This window comes from Ahaetulla prasina, chromosome 2, assembly GCF_028640845.1.
Source record: "Ahaetulla prasina isolate Xishuangbanna chromosome 2, ASM2864084v1, whole genome shotgun sequence".
NCBI classification, from domain to species: domain Eukaryota; kingdom Metazoa; phylum Chordata; class Lepidosauria; order Squamata; family Colubridae; genus Ahaetulla; species Ahaetulla prasina.
This window is the reverse complement of record NC_080540.1, coordinates 292014719-292035380: the sequence shown is the minus strand read 5'-3', so window position 1 is coordinate 292035380 and position 20662 is coordinate 292014719. Positions and strand designations below refer to the sequence as shown.

The following is a 20662-nucleotide window of genomic DNA, read 5'->3' as shown; positions in this document are numbered from 1 at the left end:
CGCTACTTCCAGGAGTCCTCACGCATCCCATTTTGGCTCCCAGAGTGCAGGGAGGCCTGCTAGGCCCAAAACAGTTGCTGACTGTGGGGGGCAAATCGTTAGCCCCCAGGGAATCGGTGCATTCTCCTGGACACACGGCTGTCTTTAGAAGACCATTTGACGGCCGTTGCCAGGGGAGCTTTTTATCAGGTCCGCCTGATTCGCCAATTGCGCCCTTTCCTGGACCGGGACTCGTTATGCACAATCACTCATGCCCTCATCACTTCCCGCCTGGATTACTGCAATGCTCTCTACATGGGACTCCCCTTGAAGAGCACCCGGAGGCTCCAACTGGTACAGAATGCGGCCGCGCGGGGGATTGAGGGAGCTCCTCGTAGCTCCCATGTAACACCTCTCCTGCGCAGGCTGCATTGGTTGCCGGTGGTCTTCCGGGTGCGCTTCAAGGTGTTGGTTATCACCTTTAAAGCGCTCCATGGCATCGGACCGGGATATTTACGGGACCGCCTGCTGCCGCCAGTTACCTCCCATCGTCCGGTGCGTCCAGTCCGCTCTCACAGGGAGGGCCTCCTTAGGGTGCCGTCGGCCAACCAATGTCGGCTGGTGACCCCCAGGGGAAGAGCATTCTCTGTGGGGGCCCCGGCTTTGTGGAACGAGCTGCCGGTGGGACTCCGTCTTCTCCCTGATCTTCGGACCTTTAAACGCGAGCTCAAGACTTTCTTTTTTCACCAAGCGGGGCTGGCCTGATTGATTGATTTTAATATTGGGGGTTTTAGCGGACTTCTTAACAGGGGTTTTTATCTTTTGCAATTTTTTTATCTAATATTTTTAAGTATACAGCGGTTAAATTAGATTTTTAATCTTGTTACGGTATTTTAAATTGTTTTTGGAATATTGTCGTTTTATTTGCTGTACACCGCCCTGAGTCTTCGGAGAAGGGCGGTATAAAAATGTGAATAAATAAATAAATAAATAAATAAATAAATAAATAAATAAATAAATAAATAAATAAATAAAACGGGGCACGGGGTTGCAGCGTGGGTCCCCAAGGCCTGTTTTTGCTCCCAGGAGGCTGCAGAGTGGCCTACTAGGCCCAAAACAGGGCGCGGGGGTGGCGGCAGCTCCCCGCGGCCCCTTTTTGCTCCTGGGAGATGCAGAAGACTGAGTGCTGCCTGTCACACCCCCTGGCCGTGCCCACCATGGCCATGCCCACCCAGCCAGTCATTAGGGCAGAGAGATGGTTGTTAAATTATTTTAATCCCACCACTGTCGCAACCCACTAGCGGGCCATGAGGTGTTTGCAACTGGCGGAAATGGCGGATGAGCATGCGTGTGCACCACGCATCCCCACTTGTGCGAGCAGCGGGTGAGCGCACGCACGCGCACTCCATTTGCGTGAGTGGCAGCGTTGCATGCATGGCACTCATGCAAATAGAGCTGCGTGTACGCTTGCTGGCTACTCGCGTGGAACCATCCCTTCTCATCCCCCCACCCACCTGTCTGCAAAGCTGGAAAAGTTGGGGAACTCTGGTCTAAGACAGTGGCCCACAATCTTTTGGGCACCAGGAACAGGTTCCGTGGAGAGAAGTTTTTCCGTGGACCGGAGGGAGCGTGGTTTTGAATGCTGCCTGCATCCCGCAGATGGGGCTTTGCTTGTTTGTGTGGACCAGTTGATGGCATGCCATGGACCGGTGCCGGTGGTTGAGGACCCCAGTCTAAAACATAGCTTGGGTGGGGGCAGAGCTGCTCTTTTGCATGTCATCTATATATATAAAAGCCAAATACCACTCACTCATCACGAAATCTCCAGAACGGTAAAGCTTACAAACTTGAAATTTGGCATGTATGTTCCTCTTGGCTTCTAGGTGCTCACTAAGAAAGGATTTTTCAAAACGACCATCAGATCATTAGTATTTCATATGCAGTATTATATTCACACGCTCTGATGCTAAGGAGTTAGACGTTCTACTCCCCCTCCCCACCTGAAAAGAACTCTGTTCCAACTGCCAGTTGCCTTATATTAACATGTTCTGATGCTGCCCCTTCACTAAACCAGGCACGGGCATGGCCAGCGCGTGATTAATCTGGCCTGCAGGCTGGGACATTTGACTCCCGCTCTCCCTCTGTTCCAACTGCCAGTTGCCTTATATTAACACGCTCTGATGCTACGGAGTTACACGTTCTACATTAAGTTTCAGGCTTTAAGTGTCAATTTATGACGCCCAATCTCATAGTTTCCTAGCGAAGCACAGGCGTCCAGCTAGTTCAAGTATATTTCCTAGGTTGGGCCTTGAATCTTGAATGAAAAATTATGGACATAGTTAGCAAATGGGGAAAGGATTACGGATAGTCCTTGATTTATGACAGTTGAGCCCAAAAACTTCCATTGCTACCATAAGTAAGACAGTTGTTAAATGAGCTTTGCTCCGTTTTACAACCTGTCTTGCTGCAGCTGTTAAGAGAATCACTGCAGTTGTTAAGTTAGTAACACAGTTGTTAAGAGGGGGATCTCTGGACCCCAGAACACCGCGACTGGCATAAATATGAGTCAGTTGCCAAGCATCTGGACTGTGATTGTGTGACCACAAGGGATGCTGCAATGGTCGTAAATGGGAAAAACAGTCATAAGTTACTTTTTACTAATGCCGCTATAATTTCGAACGATCACTAAATGAATTATTGTAAATTGAGAATTACTTGTACAGTAGATAGATAGATAGAGAGAGAGATAGATAGAGAGATAGAGAGATATAGAGAGAGATCTTGGCATATTTGGGTCTTTTCCCATGTAAGATTGAAAGTATCTAGGCGACGTTTCGACGAGGTTCCACTCGTCCCCTTCAGGCTGGTGCTTTCGGCTTCGTGCTTGTGCGAGCAAAGCGTGGTCGGAGCTGCCGTCTCTCTATAAATACTGGTGGGGAGGTGTGGAGTGCTGGCTTTGTTGCTGTAAGCGGATTGGTTGGCTATGTTGTTACAAGCACCAAGCCGAAAGCACCAGCCTGAAGATGACGAGTGGGACCTCGTCGAAACGTCGCCTAGGTACTTTCAACCTTACACAGGAAAAGACCCGAATATGCCAAGACCTACATACCTAAACCTATGAAAACATAGATATAGATATAGATATAGACATATAGATGATATAGATATAGATATAGATATAGATATAGATATAGATATAGATATAGATATAGATATAGATATAGATATAGACAGTGGTGGGATTCAAGTAATTTAACAACCGGTTCTCTGACCTAATGATTTCTTCCAAAAATCAGTTTATCAAACTGTTCAGAAAGTTAACAACCGGTTCTCCCGAAGTGGTGCGAACGGCTGAATCCCAACACTGGATATAGATATAGATATAGATATAGATATAGATATAGATATAGATATAGATATAGATATAGGTATAGGTATAGGTATAGGTATAGGTATAGGTATAGGTATAGGTATAGATAGAGGTATATCTATGCTGGTATCTGAAAAGGAGTGGGAGAGCTGTCCAGAGTCAAAATAGAGTGTGTTTTGCACACCCTCTGCTGGTATAAAGTTTCCATCTTTAAAAAGCTTTAAGATTTGAAAGCAGCAGTTTTAAAAAAGAAGCAGTATGGATACTGATTTTCATCTCACTGTTCAACGAGCAGTATTTGGCGAGTGATTCTATTTTAATCTTTTTTCTGGTGGAAAATTGTTGCAATGTTGCTACAAATATAGAAAAAGCTTGGTATTCTTATATCATCATATATCAGGCAATTGAAAAGAACTGGTATCTGGAAAAAAGGCTGCATTCTTCGAATTATCATCAGTAGCTGAGTTCAAACTGAGTTATATTTAAACATGTGTCCTTCCCAGATAGATGATATCTATCATCTGAGAAACAATAACAACAACAACAACAGGCCAAAAAAACAAAATGCACCAGTACCGTATATGTGGTACCTTGCTCAATAGTAGTAACTGTGAAAGGGATCTTGGAGTCCTAGTGGATAACCATTTAGATATGAGCCAGCAGTGTGCAGCAGCTGTTAAAAAAGCCAACACAGTTCTGGGCTGCATAAACAGAGGGATAGAATCAAGATCACGTGAAGTGTTAGTGCCACTTTATAATGCCTTGGTAAGGCCACACTTGGAATATTGCATCCAGTTTTGGTCGCCACGATGTAAAAAAGATGTTGAGACTCTAGAAAGAGTGCAGAGAAGAGCAACAAAGATGATTAGGGGACTGGAGGATAAAACATATGAAGAACGGTTGCAGGAACTGGGTATGTCTAGTTTAACAAAAAGAAGGATTAGGGGAGACATGATAGCTGTGTTCCAATATCTCAGGGGCTGCCACAAAGAAGAGGGAGTCGGGCTGTTCACCAAAGCACCTGAGGGTAGAACAAGAAGCAATGGGTGGAAACTGATCAAAGAAAGAAGCAACTTAGAACTAAGGAGAAATTTCCTGACAGTTAGAACAATTAATAAGTGGAACGACTTGCCTTCAGAAGTTGTGAATGCTCCAACACTGGAAATTTTTAAGAAAATGTTGGATAACCATCTGACTGAGATGGTGTAGGGTTTCCTGCCTGGGCAGGGGGTTGGACTAGAAGGCCTCCAAGGTCCCTTCCAACTCTGATGTTATGTTATGTTATGTTATGTTAACAACAACAACAACCTGACCAACCAGTGGAAGAAACCAACATACAGGATGAAAATCCTCCTGTGCAACAACTCGAAAGTGTAGAGCTAAGTGATCTAGCAAAAATGCTGAAAGAAAAGATTGAAAACCACATCAAAGAAAACAAAGAAAGAAAAAGACTACCTACCATTCACGAAGTGCATAGCAAACAAGTGAAAGATCTACTAACTGCCGTGAACAGCATTTGAGTAGTTCAGAGAACCAGCAAATATCACCTCCGGCTGGCCCCAGAGTGGGGAGGGAATGGGGATTTTGCAGTATCCTTCCCCCTTTGCAAAGCTGGCTGAGGAACTCTGGGAGTTGAAGTCTTAAAAGAGCCAAGTTTGCAGACCCCTGATCTAGGTCATGGTTGTCTCAAAGGTGCTTTTTCAAGAGGCAACTGGACTTTCTGGTTTTCCTTTGAAGATGTTTCGCTTGTCATCCAAGAAGCTTCTTCAGCTCTGACCGAATGGTGGGGAATGGAAGGATTCACTGCAGGGACATGATAGCAGTATCCCAATATTTGAGGGGCTGCCACAAAGAAGAGGGGTGTGTGTGTGTTTCAATCTATTTTCCAAAGTACCAGAAGGCAAGACAAGAAACAAGGTGTTGTGCCTCGTCCACCCCCCTCTCCACAGCCGGGCCCCTCTCATCTCCTGTTATCTCAGCCAGGGACTGATAGTGCAGACCAACAGCCTGGCATGCCTCCAGCCCCCAGTCCTGGCACCATGCCCAGACAGACCGAGCAAATAAACCCCTCCCCCACAGCATGTGAGCCTGAGGAGCATGAAGCCAGTGACGAGCTGGAATTGCCGGCAGCTGGAGGGTGGACAGATCCACGTTTCCGGAGAATAGAGAGGCGACGTCAGCAAAAGGAAGGGCGGGGCAGGTCTGGATAAGTGCTGAGTCATGGAGCCACACCCCATGGCCTATATAAAGGATCTGCTTTCTGGCATTCTTTGAGTCAGGCAAAGTCTAATCTGGATTGCTGAAGTCACACCTTGGACTCCTGCCTGCCCTGAGAACTCTGACAGAACTTTGGCAAAGCTGCAGAGGCTTTGTGGCCATGCTTGATACAGACTTCCCCGACCCGGCCATCAGAGGAGGAGTGGGACACGACACAAAGGATGGAAACTAAGCAAGGAGAGAACCAACCTAGAACTAAGGAGAAATTTCCTGACATTTAGAACAATTAATCAATGGAACATCTTGCCTTCAAAAGTTGTGGGTGCTCCAACATCAGAGTGTGTAAGAGATTGGATACCCATTTATCTGAAACGGTATAGGGCAGGGATGTCCAAACTTAGGCCCTTGAAGTGTGGTGGGCTTCAACTCCTAGAATTCCCCAGCCAGCAACTTCCTTATATTTATAGCTCATGCTGGCTGGGAAATTCTGGGAGTTGAAGTCCACCATTCTTCAAGGGGCTAAGTTTGGACACCCCTGGTATAGGATTTCCTGCTTGAGAAAGTTTTGGACTAGAAGACCAATTTCAATATTCAATTTCATTGTACACCTGTTGTGCATTGACAATAAAGGTTTGGTTTGATTTTATTTTACCTCCAAGGTTCCTTCTAACTGTGTTATTCTGTCATTCTGCAAGTAGGACAACTTGAGCCTGGTCATTTGCTCCTCAAGGGATAACACTGTGAACTATGATTCATGGTTTAGCACCAACAATAAATTAAACTTCTAAGTACATGAGAAGATTTACGACGATTCGATGTTTTAAGAGGATTAGTTACTATTCAACCGAAGGCCTATTAAGAGGTAAACATGCTAGTCCCTCCACACACACACACACAGGTTTTAAAAACCTAACATGAATTCTTCTAAGAACTATTTTTTAAACATTTATTTAGATTGGTTTGCTGTCCATCTCACTTTAAGGCAAACCAATCGAATCCCACAAATTAAATACAAATAAATAACATGTTCTTCTGAGAACTATTATTTATTAGATTCGTTTGCCGCCCGTGCTGCTTCGAGGCAAACAAATCTAATATTGTAAAATAAATACATAAATAACACAGATTCCTCAATGTATTTCCCCATCAAGCCGCCTGCGTTTTGCCTAAACAGTGAGATGGATTTTAGCACAAGTGAATTATGTATTTTCCCCAAGTGGGAAATTAATCATGGTTAATTTGGTTCTGCAACCCAACAAGAAAGACACAGATTTCAGAGGATAATTAGAACTGCAGAAAAAATAATTGCTACCAACCTGCCTTCCATTGAAGACCTGTATACTGCACGAATCAAGAAGAGAGCTGTGAAAATATTTACAGACCCCTCACATCCTGGACATAAACTGTTTCAACTCCTACCCTCAAAACGACGCTATAGAGCACTGCACACCAGAACAACTAGACACAAGAACAGTTTTTTCCCGAAGGCCATCACTCTGCTAAACAAATAATTCCCTCAACAATGTCAAACTATTTACTAAATCTACATACTATTAATCTTCTCATCGTTTTCATCACCCATCTCCTTCCACTTATGACTGTAACTTTTTGTTGCTTTCATTAAGGGTTAAATTGCAACCTATGACCATCATTTGTGTTGTAAAGGTTGTACTTTGATGAAGGTATTTTTTTTCTTTTTCTTTTATGTACACTGAGAGCCTATGCACCAAAACAAATTCCTTGTGTGCCCAATCACACTTGGCCAATAAAAAATTCTATTATATTCTTCTTCTATTGTCAGGTCTGGCTGCACCTTGATCCCATTCTCTGCCCATCCACATTTCGTGTCTTGGGTACCCAGTAAATTCTCAAAACCTTGTTTGTTACTACGACGCTCGACGTGATCTTGCACATACCGATCGTGATCATGCGGGTAGTCCTCGACTTACAACCACAGTTGAGCCCAAAATTCTTGTTGTTAAGTGACACGTTTGTCCCAAAGGTGCTTTTTTTTTTTTTCTTTCAAGAGGCAAGGTGGACTTTCTGGTTTTTCTTTTGAAGACATTTTGCTTCTCATCCAAGAAGCTTCTTCAGTTCTGACTGGATGGTGGGAAATGGAAGGATTTCTACTCCTTGCAGACAGCTGGTCATTTGCATTATTTTAGCGGGACGATGATGGTTTGAAAGAGGGGTTGAAGAGGCCATCTATGTCAAAATGGAACAGCCCTCCCTCAACAGACGGGGAGTGGGTACGATAACATCTATGTCCAGTCTCCTTCCCCACTTCAGAGTAACGAGCTGGCCTTCAGCCAGTGGATTCACGGCTCTTATCAGTCCTGGCAGAGAAATCGCAGCTGCCTGCCAAAGTACAAACAAATGACTCACAGAGTAGGACTTCAGCTCTCTTTGAAACCGTTAAGCTAAGCTTTTGCTCCCGTGGAGTGCGAGCAGTCCCAAAGCTCCTTATATATCCTGTGGAGCCCCACCCTTCCCTTTGATGACGCCGCCTCTCTAATCTTCTGAAGCGCGGGTTAATCCAAGCTTGATTATTATCAGCTGGGTCTGAGGGCGTAGCCTGAGGAAGGGAGGAATCAGGGGATGACGGCCTCATTATGTCCTCCGACTGGCCTGGTTCTGGCTCCTGGAGCCGGGCCAAAGGCATCGGAGCTCCCAAGGTAAGCCTTACCGGCCCTTCCCCCTCACTCTCGGAGTCACTTTCGGACATGGGGCCAGGTTCGGGGGCTGGAGTCGCAACAATCTATCTCCGGTCTACAACACAGTCCTTTCAGGAGTTCCAAGAAGGCTCCATATCTATTTGCACCATTCAGGTGACTATGAGGACAGGTAAACTTCCAAGTGGCCTCAACGACCATCAAAAAGATGCAAAGGACCAGCTGTCTGCAAGGAGCATAAACCCCTTCCGTTCCCCACCATCCGGTCAGAACCGAAGAAGCTTCTTGGATGAGAAGCGAAACGTCTTCAAAGGAAAACCAGAAAGTCCAGTTGCCTCTTGGCACAACCGTGACCTGGATAACATTAAGTGAGATAAGATGCATTCAGTGAGTTTTGGCCCATTTTACAACTTTTCTTGCCACCGTTGTTCACCATTGTTCAAGGAATCCCTGCTGTTGATGAGTTAGGACCCTGGATGTAAAGCGAATCTGGCTGAGGTTGTTTGCCAGAAGGTCGCAAAATTGAATAGAATAAAAATTTTTATTGGCCAAGTGTGAATGGACACATAAGGAATTCGTCTAGGTGCATATGCTCTCAGTGTACATAAAAGAAAAGATACCTTCCTCAAGGTGCAATACTTACAACATTTAATGATAGTCATAGGGTACAAATAAGCAATCAGGAAACAATATCAGTATAAATTGTAAGGATACAAGCAACAAAGTTACAGTCATAAGTGGAAGATGGGTGATGGGAAGAATGAATGAAGGGCCTCTGTAGCTCAGGCTGCTAATGCAGTCTGTTATTAACAGCAGCTGCCTGCAATTACTGCAGGTTCTAGTCCCACCAGGCCCAAGGTTGACTCAGCCTTCCATCCTTTATAAGGTAGGTAAAATGAGGACCCAGATTGTTGGGGGCAATAAGTTGACTTTGTATATAAATATACAAATAGGATGAAGACTATTGCTAACATAGTGTAAGCCGCCCTGAGTCTTCGGAGAAGGGTGGGATATAAATGCAAATAAAAAATTAAAAAAAAATGAGAAGATTAATAGTAGAGCAGACTTAGCGAATAGTTTGACAATGTTGAGGGAATTATTTGTTTAGCAGATGGCATTTGGGAAAAATCTGTCCTTGTGTCTAGTCGTTCTGGTGTGCAGTGCTCTGTAGCGTCGTTTTGAGGGTAGGAGTTGAAACAGTTTATGTCCAGGATGTGCCATGATCTAGGGACACAGCAAAGGTCACAAATATGAAACCCATTTGAATTTTGATCACGAGTGACCATGGGGGAATTGCCGCAACGGTCGTAACTGCGAAAAAACGGTCCTAAGTCACATTCGTTTAGAACTCTCTACCGTCACTAAAGCAGGGGTCTCCAACCTTGGCAACTTTAAGCCTGGAGGACTTCAACTCCCAGAATGCCCCAGCCAGCTTTGCTGGGGCATTCTGGGAGTTGAAGTCCTCCAGGCTTAAAGTTGCCAAGGTTGGAAACCCCTGCACTAAAGGAAGTGCTGTAAGTGGAGGACTGTCTTGCAAGAAAACATGACGTGTGAGGCCACTGGCCGCTCCCTCCCTCTGCACTCCCCGCGCTGCGCCGTGAAGATAACGGCGGGGGTGGGAGAGAGCGTGGGAAAACCGCCGGCGGCGACGCCAACGCGAACGCGCCTTCCGGAGGACCGCGCGCCGGGCCCCCTCCCTCCCAGAGCCCGAGCTGCAGACCATAGATTGAAATCTGCATGCCAGAGGGTCTCCCTCACCACCATCATCACCACCACCACCACCTCCGCCTTTGTTGTGTCCGCTCTAGGATTCCCCGCGCCCGATTGTGGTCTTGGCCTCTCTTTTTTTTTTTTTTTCTTCCTTCTCCCCTCCTCCTCCTCCTCTTCGGCTCTCTCCGACCTCCGCGGTCTGAGGCGGCGGCGGTTTCTGAGGCGGCGCGGCGCAATCTAGAACCATCCGCCAAAATGGTGAGCGAAACCCCGGGCGAAAAGGCGCGGTACCCCGAGGGGGGAAGGCCGGCGACCCCGTCGCAGCCCCATTTGGGGACGCGGGCGCCCGTGGGGTCCGTAGCAGCCCTTCTTTCCTAGAGACCCCACCCTGGCCCCGGCCTCTCCGACAGCCATTTTCAGGGCAGTTGCTCGCGCTTTCTCTCGCTCTCGCTCTCTCTCTTCCCCCCTCCCGCCGCCGCCGCCGCCGTCATTCCTATTGCAGGACCCATGTCAGGATGATGTCAGTGACATCCTCCCTAGAGGACGTGGGGTATTGTTGGGGGGGGGGAAGAGGGAGGAATTGTCAATGTGGGTCTGTTTCCCTGGCAGCTAATTTGGGTTGCCTCTCTCCCTCCCCCCCCCCCGCCCAGTCCTGATATAAAGGGTCAGCTGTCTTGCCCAATAGGATGGGTTGGAGGCTGGAAGGTGTATATATATATATTTATATATATGTGTGTGTGTGTGTGTGTGTGTGTTTCTCCTTGCGCTGGTGCCCAGCTGGGTTGGAGGACTACAAAGCCCATCATCCCTTGCGCCGAGGATGAGCCCCCCCCAACACAGCTGATTAAAAAAAGATCCACTTGGGATTGTTTGATCTCTGCGCTGATTCTTTAAAAGGCTGGAAGTTAACTCGGGCATCATGGCGATAGTTTATTAGGGTTATAAGGTTGCTTGGTTGGTTGCACAGCCAGCCAGATGTTCGGGGCTGGATTTGGCATTTTGGTCCACCTATGGGGTCCCTTCCCAACCACCCGGGATAGGAGATAGGAGATTGGAGATTGGAGATTGGAGATAGAATAGAATTAGGAATAGAATAGAATAGAATAGAATAGAATAGAATAGAATAGAATAGAATAGAATAGAATAGAATATTGGAATGAAGAATAGAATAGAATAGAATAGAATAGAATAGAATAGAATAGAATAGAATAGAATAGAATAGAATAGAATAGAATAGAATAGAATAGAATAGAATAGAATAGAAATAGAAATAGAATAGAATAGAATAGAATTAAAATAGAACAGGAATAGGAATAGGAATAGAATAGAATAGAATAGAATTTTTTATTAGCCAAGTGTGATTGGACACACTAGGAATTTGTCTTGGTGCATATGCTCTCAGTGTACAACACAAGGTATAACAAGGATAAGGCAGATGTGCTGCTATAATAATAAATAATAATAATAAATAATGATGATAATGATACCTAGGACGCTGGCAGCAATCCGTATATCAGCACCAATCAATGCTATTTGTGATGCATTTTTGAATGTTCAGTTGACTGAGTTTCATGTTTAATGAATAAAATTAATAATAATAATAATAATAATAATAATCATCCCTTACTGGGATCTGCTTGCATAATTCGCCGATACATCACACAGTCCTAAACGCTTGGGAAGTGTTGCGACTAGTGGTCTGTGATATGAAATCCAGCATAGTTATCTCGTTTGCTGTGTATACTGTTATTTTGTGTAAATATAATAATAATAATAATAATAGTAGTAGTAGTAGTAGTAGTAGTAGTATCCAATTGTTCCAAGGTGAGAGCTGTCTTTTGCAATTGAGGATTTTTGTCAAAGCCAATGGTGATTCAAGTAACACTCCAGATGTTTGGGGATTGCACCTAAGGCACCTATTGCTATTGGTAGTTACTATCTCTGCTTTCTTTTGCCACAGTTGTTCTCTACTTCTGTTTGTGGCTCTTTGCATTTTGCAATTTTCGACCATTCTTTCGCTTCTAGGCTGCCGTATCCCGATATTGCAATATTCACTTTCCAGACTATTATTATAATTATTTACTGAAGCATCTTAGCAGTGCAAGTCCTGTTCCCCCACCACTGTCTCCTCTAATATTTTTTTTTTCAAAATCTCACTGTGAGTTGGGCACTGTTGTATGATTGTGGCTTTTTCCCCCCTCCTTGATTCAAGGGGATTTTCCTTTGATTGCTGGCATTGTTTACTCTATTGGCCTGTTAAAGGGTTATTCTGTAACTCTGAAGAAATATTTGGAAGAATGTCCTGTATGTATTGGCTATCCAGAACCCCAAAGCTGATATATTTGCTTTAATTTCCTCCCCAAATCATTTATATTATAGATATGGACTTTTCTTGATATTCTAAATAGCTTCGTAAATGCTTTCCTTCCTCTATTATTCATATACTAAAAAAAACCCATCTGTTTATGCTCACCCTCATATATGTTCATTGCAGTGACTTTTGTGGGTCCCCTAAAACGCTGCACAAGGTTATTTAAGGAATAGCAGCATTTGAGGGGGTGGACTAGAGAACACATTGTGTATTTTTAAAAAAAATAAATTAATTGCTATCTTTTTTGTATGTCGATTCTCCGAATTGTCCAGTAAAAAATTAGCTGTGTTTTCTTAGTGTCTTTTATACTGCAGCAGGAACTGCAAGAATGTTGGAGGGGGATAGTTCCCCCCCCCCATCTGCATAGCTTTAAATAGCTGCAGAATGTACCAAGCATATTTAAAGAAACACAATCAGAATGTTGCATTTTACCCAAAGATAGAATGAAGGTGGCTTTCAAGGATGAGAATTCATATTTAGAGTATTTAAAGTGTTAACTGTGTTACATGCAGTAATCCTTACCTATAAGGTAGACTCATAACGTCATCCTTGTTCTGAGAATCTGTGTGGCTCTAATCTGGTTTATGTAGTATAATATTGGCGTATTTTAAGAGAAAGCAGTAATTTCTTAAGTTCACGTGTCCTAATCCTTGCTGGGTTTATTCTGAAATATCTTGAACTGTCTAGAATAGAGGCTGTTGTCAAGTTTTGCCACAGAAATTTGCACAAAATGGCTGAGTTTCAGGTAGCATTTCAATTTGTGAGGATAAACCACATTGGCTGGGTTTATGTACTGTCCTAAGCACCCCCTCCCACAATAATCCATGTTATAACTTAAAATAATGAACATTCAATACAACACATGACAATGGCAGCATTCTGAAGAAGATTCTGAACCACAAACTCCCCTGTAGACCAGTATAACATGTGGAAATGTGCATTAAGAATTGAGTCAAAGACTTGTATTATTAACAGAATTGCAAGGGACCTTGGCGGTCTTCTAGTCCAACCCCCTGCTTAAGCAGCAGACCCTATATCATTTCAGACAAATGGCTGTCCAATCTCCTCTTAAAAACCTCCAGTGATGGAGTACCCACAACTTCTGGAGCAGCTGTTCTACTTGTTAATTCTAATAACTCTGTGAAAATTTCTCCTTAGTTCTAGATTGGATCTCTCCTTGATTAGTTCCCATCCATTGCTTCTTGTTCTGCCTTCTGGTGCTTTGGAGAATAGGTTGAGCCCCTCTTCTTTGTGGCGGCTCCTGAAATATTGGAAGACTGCTATCATGTCATCCTTCATCCTTTTCATTAAACTAGACATATCCATTTCCGGCAACCGTTCTTCATGTGTTTCAGTCCCCTCATCATCTTTTTTTGCTTTTCTCTGCACCGTTTCTATATTCTATTCCATTCCATTCCATTCCAACTCCAACTCCAATTCTTTTCTATTTCAATTCCATTCCATTCCATCTCCCCAAATCAGTGTGTCATAAACTAAGAGCCCAAGACAGGCTGTGATAATTTGAAAGTGTGGGCTGCATGGCACCAAGAATGCCTGTGCGCTCCCCCCACTTCTTACCTGGATTCTTTTAAGGGCCCTACTTTGCTATGAAGAATGAGCTTTAGGAAGAGGGGGGGGGGAAATGGACAGATTAACAGAGTTGGAAGGGACCTTATAGGTCTTCTATTCCAACCCCCGCTCAAGCAGGAGACCCTACACCATTTCTGACAAACAACAGTCCAGTCTTTTCTTGAAAGGCTCAAAGGCTCAAGGAGCCTGGTTGCCTCAAAAGAGAGTTTTGTGGCAGGGTTCGGCCACTGAGATGCCAGGAAACTGAAGGAGGAAAAAGAAGAGAGTTAAAAAAAAAACAGGGCCAAGGAGAAAAGGAAAATACCTGCTGTGCAACTTTGAAAAGACAGAGAGACATTGGAGGTGGCAGAGGGTCAGTGACAGGTGAGAGGGGTGAGAGAAAGAAAGCAGCTGATGCTGCAGGAACAGGAGAGCCCAGAAGTCTCACAGGTTCATCTGATGCAGCTTCAGCGTGGACCGATTCAGGAAGAGCTCCCCCTATCCTAGGAAGTGCACCAGCCACGCTTCAGCCTGGTCATGATGCTGGCATATCTCACCTGGGCAGCCAGGTGATAGGAGTACTTCAGAAAGCAGAGCTGAGGACCGTCAGGCCACAGCAGAGAGAGAGAGAGAGAGAGAGAGAGAGAGATGGATTTTGGATCTGGCCTGCCTGGGATTTTTGGGTAGAAGTGTACAAAAGGCGCATCAGGACAGATTTAGTTAAAAGTAGAGCTACGTTAGAGTTTAGGTTTTACTAAAAAGATAAGCAAGTATAAAGATGTAAGACCGAAGAGACTTGGAATCCTATTAGGTTAGTGGCTTACAATTATGATCATTATTTGGTGTATACAAATAGTCCTCGTCTTACAAGAGTTTAAATACTCATGCGAGCAGTGGGCTGGGGTGTACACGCATGCATGGGCAGCTCAGTTTGTGCACGTTGAGCTGCAATGCCTGCTGGCCCGCTGCTCATGTGGTCCTGTTGAGAACAGAACAGAACAGAACAGAACACAACAGAAAATGTTGGATAACCATCTGACTGAGATGGTGTAGGGTTTCCTGCCTGGGCAGGGGGTTGGACTAGAAGGCCTCCAAGGTCCCTTCCAACTCTGATGTTATGTTATGTTATACTCAACATGGAAAAACATTTGTGCTTAGCACCAATAATGAAAGAACAGAACAGAAGAAAGAAAGAATGGAATGGAATGGAAAATAGAATTCTTTATTGGTCAAGTGTGATTGAACACACAAGGAATTTGTCTTTGGTGCATAAGCTCTTAGTGTACATAAAGATATAAGTGATAAATCATGCTCATCATAAATATATACATCATGAATCATAAGATACAACACTTAGTCATAGGATACTATATAAGCAATCAACATAAATCATACTAGGAAGCTAAATAAAACAATACAGTTTTTGAAAGACAATACGTAGAAAAGATATTTAATTGAATGGAAAAATGGATTGATTATTTACAAAATAATTAAGAGATATCAGATTGCCTTTGAATAATTAGGATGTATTATTATAGAATGTTATGGGGGAGGTTAGGAAATGAAAAGACTCGGATGAGGCTAATTGGATTAGAAGGGAAAATCTTACTCTCTGTTTGGTTTATGTGTAACAATACCTTGTGATTGACCCGGGAAGCCGGGGTGTGTGTGTGTGTGTGTGTGAAGGGAGGGGGGAAGGGGGTTTTGAGGGGGGGGGAAGGGGGAAAAACGTTTGTTTGTTTTTTTAAAACTTTTTCAATAAAAAAATAATTAAAACAATACAGTATAAATTGTAAAGATACAAGTAACAAAGTTATAGTCATAAGTAGAAAAGGAAATACCATAGGTAATAGGAAAGATGAGAAGAATAGTAATACAGTCTTAGTAGTTAATTTGACAGTGTTGAAGGAATTATTTGTTTAGCAGAGTGATGGCCTTCAGGAAAAACCTGTTCTTGTGTCTAGTTGTTCTGGTGTGCAGTGCTCTGTAGTGTCATTTTGAGGGTAGGAGTTTAAACAGTTTATATCCAGGATGTGAGGGGTCTGTAGATATTTTCCCAGCCCTCTTTTTGACTCGTGCAGTATACAGGTCCTCAGCGGAAGGCAGGTTGGTAACCATTGTTTTTTTCTGCAGTTCTAATTATCCTCTGAAGTCTGTGTCTGTCTTGCTGGGTTGCGGAGTGAAACCAGACAGGTGCAGAAGACATACAGGTGCAGAAGACCATACAGGTGCAGAAGACAGACACAATAGGAGGCAGCCTGGTAGTGGGCTACGGCCCAGAGATTGGGTGAGCCCTGATCTAAGGGCTAAGTTAGATGGTTACTTTACCAGATTGTTTTATCTGGTTGGCATAAAATTTTAGTGTATATTTATTATTATTTTTTTTAAAAAGGATTTTGTTCATTGGAACTCCTACCTGACTCTGTTAATCACAATATGAATCACAATCTGCCTATAACAACCATGTAATGAAAAGCACTCATATTTCTTCACTTCTTTCTTTTAGTGTATCTCGAGTGCCGAAAACAGCCACGAAGAGAAGAAATCTTTTCTGCAAGAAGACTTGTTTATTAGTTTTAAACATTATTTTACAAAGTATTGCCGTTTTAGGGATTACGGATTTTTGCAGCAAATTCTTATCAGGTGTAGGTAGGGAATCTGCTTTTGTATAGATGTTACTCTCATAAATTCAATGAGCAGTGATCGGAGATAATGGGATAGCGATATCCAGAGTCTTCTGAAATCGTTCTCAGCTGCTTTCTTCGTCTGGATGAGGAGAAACCAAAAGTAGGAATAAATTGAACATCTTGTATGTTTCAATTTCATTGTTTGCATTCTGACCTTCGGGCTTTGCTTTTGTTTAAACAGGCCCTTAAAACATTCCCCCCGCCCCCAGGACTTTGTGTTTATTCTTTTCCAGACTTTTGTGGTTCTCTTGAATTGGTTTGACATATTGATATTATACCCAGCCCAGAGTCTTGATAGAATTGTGCACCCTTCTAGATTTAATAAATAAGCAAATAACAAATAAGTTTCTCTTCTATATATAGAGGACTAGGTTCACGCATTTGGCTAAGCCAGAATCATTGCTTTCCAATTCAATAAACTGTCCCTCCCATTGTCCCAAAGGTGGCAACTGAACTTTCTTTGGTTTTGCTTGAAGATGTTTTGCTTCTCATCCAAGAAGCGTCTTTAGTTCTTCAGAACGTGAAGAAGCTTCCTGGATGTTCAGTTCTTCAGTTCTTCAGAATTGAAGAAGCTTCTTGGATGAGAAGTGAAACATCTTCAAGCAAAAACAAAGAAAGTCCAGTTTCCTTTTGAAAAAAGCACCTTTTTGGAACAACCGTGACCTGGATGACTGAGAATCTGCGTAGATATGTCTCTCCCATTGACAGAAATATCGTATTTATTTATTCTTTCTTTCCCCCTTTATAGCAGTAAATAATAGTGGGAAAGAAACAGAAGGGATCCTCAACAATGGCTTTCATTAGTAGATCAAATATATAACTCTTAAAAAACTGATGTTTAACAATACTGACATTAAGAGGGTGGTAGAGATACTTTTTTGGGTTATAGGAGGATTAGTCTGTTCAAGTTACCCAGAAAGAAATCCTAGTGGGAGTTTTACACTGTAATGGGACTGAAAACTAATATTATAAAATGTTTTCCGAGTAAGAAAACAATAAACAATATAAACTTTTATTATCTAAGCCTATCCTGTAAGCTCTTTACACATACGCTACTAAAAGCTGCAATAGAAAAATAGCCAAGGGCAATTACTTTTTTTATATATATATATACATAATTTTTATTGAAACTTTTAAGCAATAAGATAAAATCTAATGCAAACCAATTTAAAGTAAAAAAGAAAGAAATCAAAGGAAAATTGAAAAATAAAAAAAGAAATGAAATATAAAAAATGGGTTCAGATCTTCTTCATAGCGGTTATAAATACAATTATAAATTTACCTCTTTTTCTAAAGTTACAACATGATTTTCTTTCTGTAATCTATCCAGCCTAATTCTCAAAACCATAAATAAATCATTTTTCTGTTTTAGTCTTTTTGATAGCTTCATCTGTATTGTTAAAAGTCCATTCAAAAATTATCTTCGCTTGATTACCTTCTGTAATCTCTGCTTGCATTCATCCACTTTGTCCAAAGGTATTTCTTGACCTTTGTATCATAGGGAAGAAACACATTTTGCGTGTTTGCATTATCTGTACTTCGAGTATTTCCTTTTTGTAACTTTAACATAACTTTCATTTCTTTTTTTTTAATCTTATATGCCAACCAACTCTCTGGTTTATTTGCAGATTCAAAATGTCTTTGTCTTACAAGTTCATCTTTAATTCCCTCTCTCTCACTGCTAACATAGATAATTGCATCTGTAAAAACTTAATTTGGTGAATAATAGTTGTCATTCCTGGAGAATTTGAAAGTTTTTTTTCCAATCTCACTCAAAATCATTAGTATATTTTCTTCCCTTTTTCTTTTTAAATCTGCTATTGTGTTGTATAAAATACCCTCTTATAAAAGCTCCACTTACACCCCAAATCTTCTTACTTTTAATGCTTTTTATTAAGATTGTTCTTCAGAAAATTCTCTATCTTCTTTTTTATAATCATCCACTACCATTTTTCTTTATAATAACATCTCATTCCATGCAAAAGATCTGCAGTTGGACAGCATACATGTTTAATATATCATTCCCAGTGCCATCATCTCCATGGCGACTTAGCAAGGAAAAAATTTGCAGTTACTTTAATCATAACTGACAACTCTTTGTAGAAACGGTGGGACTTCGCAGACTTTGGCTGCCTTTGCTGGTTAACTCCACAATTGTAACTGTCAGCCGGCTGTTCTTCTCTCTCTGGCCCAGGGACATGCACACACTGCTGAATCAAGGCATTGTGAGAGCTTTCACAAATGAACACTTAGGCCCCTGTGCCTTCCTAGAGCAAGACTGTCTAACCTTGGCAACTTTAAGACTTGTGGACTTCAACTCCCAGAATTTCCTCCTATGCTAGCAGGGCTGTCCAACCATGGCAACTTTAAGACTTGTGGACTTCAACTCCCAGAATTCCCCAACCATCATGCAAAGTTGCCGGGACAGCCTTGCTCTAGAAAAATGGGATTGTCAGAGAGTGGAGTGTGTGCTGGTTGAGTCTTATGCTTCAAGACCCTCCCAGTTGCAGTGTCAGTGCCAAGTGTCACTCATCTCAAGAAGCAGCTGGCATGGGTTATTTTAGACCATGCTTTAGATGACTTGGAAAGCCAAAGGCTCAGGAACTTTAGATATACTGTTCCCAGCTTTGGAATGTGGCTGAGGAATGCTGGGACTTGAAGTCCACAGATCTTAACTTTTCCAAGGTCGCATACCCCTGCTTTAACCATGCCTCTCATCAAAGCAATGGTATCATTAGCATCTCACTAGCATGGCAAGTAAAAAGTTTTCTGCCCAACTTTGAAAGTACAACAGAAACGGGCAAAAATTGTCCTAAGTGATTGACTGCATAACAATTCTAATGATTGAAGAAAAAAATTTACTTGCTCTGCTATAGCAAGGTGCTAACAATAGCATTGCTTTGATGAGAGGAATGGTTAAAGCAGGGGTATCCGACCTTGGAAAAGTTAAGATCTGTGGACTTTAACTCCCAGAATTCCCCAGCCAGTCATGCTGGTTGGGGAATTCTGGAAGTTGAAGTCCACAGATCGTAACCTTTTCAAGATTGGACGCTCCTGGGTTAAAGTCTGATTTTTAACTACAAAACCCAACAAATGCCAATATAATTCAGCTGTGTGATGATAGGTATAGCTATATTATTGGGGAAAGTCAATTACAGAAGATACTATAGATGGATAATACGGTTGCTGTAACTTCTTTTGGTTATTAAAAAGATAGAATTTGAGATCACCGTAGCATGTTCTGCTCATATGGGAATAGTATACTAGATAATTAGCTATCTGTTAAATAATTATGATCCTGTATTCCACAAAGCAGGAGTATTGCTGTCTGACAGTTTAATTTGATAGTTTTATGATTTCAGGTTTTTTTTAAAAAAATTGAAAAGCCAGGAGTGAGCCTAGCAGCAGAGAAAGCTGACACTGAATGACAATTAAGGTTAAAATTCATTGTTTTAATTCTGTTGAAAAGTAACAGTTTGCAATGCTAGGCTATGACTAGAATCCCAAGATGAAGTTGAAAAGTTGAAAAGGGATTGCAAAATTCATTTCAGCTGGACTACAGTACAATATTATTCCAATAAAGGCATTTTTTAAAAAAACACCACCACCTGATCGATATTACAGAGACCTGATATAATATCTTAATGCAGTGGTCTGCAAACTTGGCTCTTTTAAGACTTGTCGACGTCAACTCCCAGAGTTCCTCAGCCAGCAAAGCTTAAAAGAGCCAAGTTTGCAGACCCCTGTCTTAATGCATTATGTGAAGACTTAGCTATCTAGAGAAGGCTCTGATGATGGGAAAGATGGGATGAGCGAGGAGTAGGAGAGGAAGGCCAGCAGCAAGGATAGAATCAGTTAAAGCAGGGGTCCCCAACACCCCCCCCGCAACCCGGTCTGCAGCCTGGTACCGGTCCATAGCCCTTTAGGAACTGGGTCATGCAAGCGGTGGATGAATGTGTGTATGCACAAAGCTGCATTTGTGCAAGCAGCACACACACACACACAACCATCTCCTCTCTCATTCTGCCACCAGTTCTCAGAGCCAGAAAGGTTAGGGACCACTGAGTCACAGCAAAGATAGGCACAC

General features: G+C 42.5%; 2 protein-coding genes across 2 annotated transcripts in view; one reads left to right on the top strand and one right to left on the bottom strand.

Moving 5' to 3' along the window:
• The first annotated feature begins 9942 nt into the window (after nucleotides 1-9942).
• Nucleotides 9943-20662, top strand: part of LOC131192172 (elongation factor 2-like) — a 41956-nt gene continuing 31236 nt past the window's right edge. The window contains exon 1 of the mRNA XM_058171074.1: nucleotides 9943-10206. Within this exon, the coding sequence (XP_058027057.1) occupies nucleotides 9976-10206 (231 nt within the window). The 5' untranslated portion in view covers nucleotides 9943-9975. The remainder of the gene's footprint in view (nucleotides 10207-20662) is intronic.
• PIAS2 (protein inhibitor of activated STAT 2) overlaps nucleotides 15092-20662 on the bottom strand; it is a 96037-nt gene continuing 90466 nt past the window's right edge. Inside the window, exon 14 of the mRNA XM_058171059.1 lies at nucleotides 15092-16654. Within this exon, the coding sequence (XP_058027042.1) occupies nucleotides 16502-16654 (153 nt within the window). The 3' untranslated portion in view covers nucleotides 15092-16501. The remainder of the gene's footprint in view (nucleotides 16655-20662) is intronic.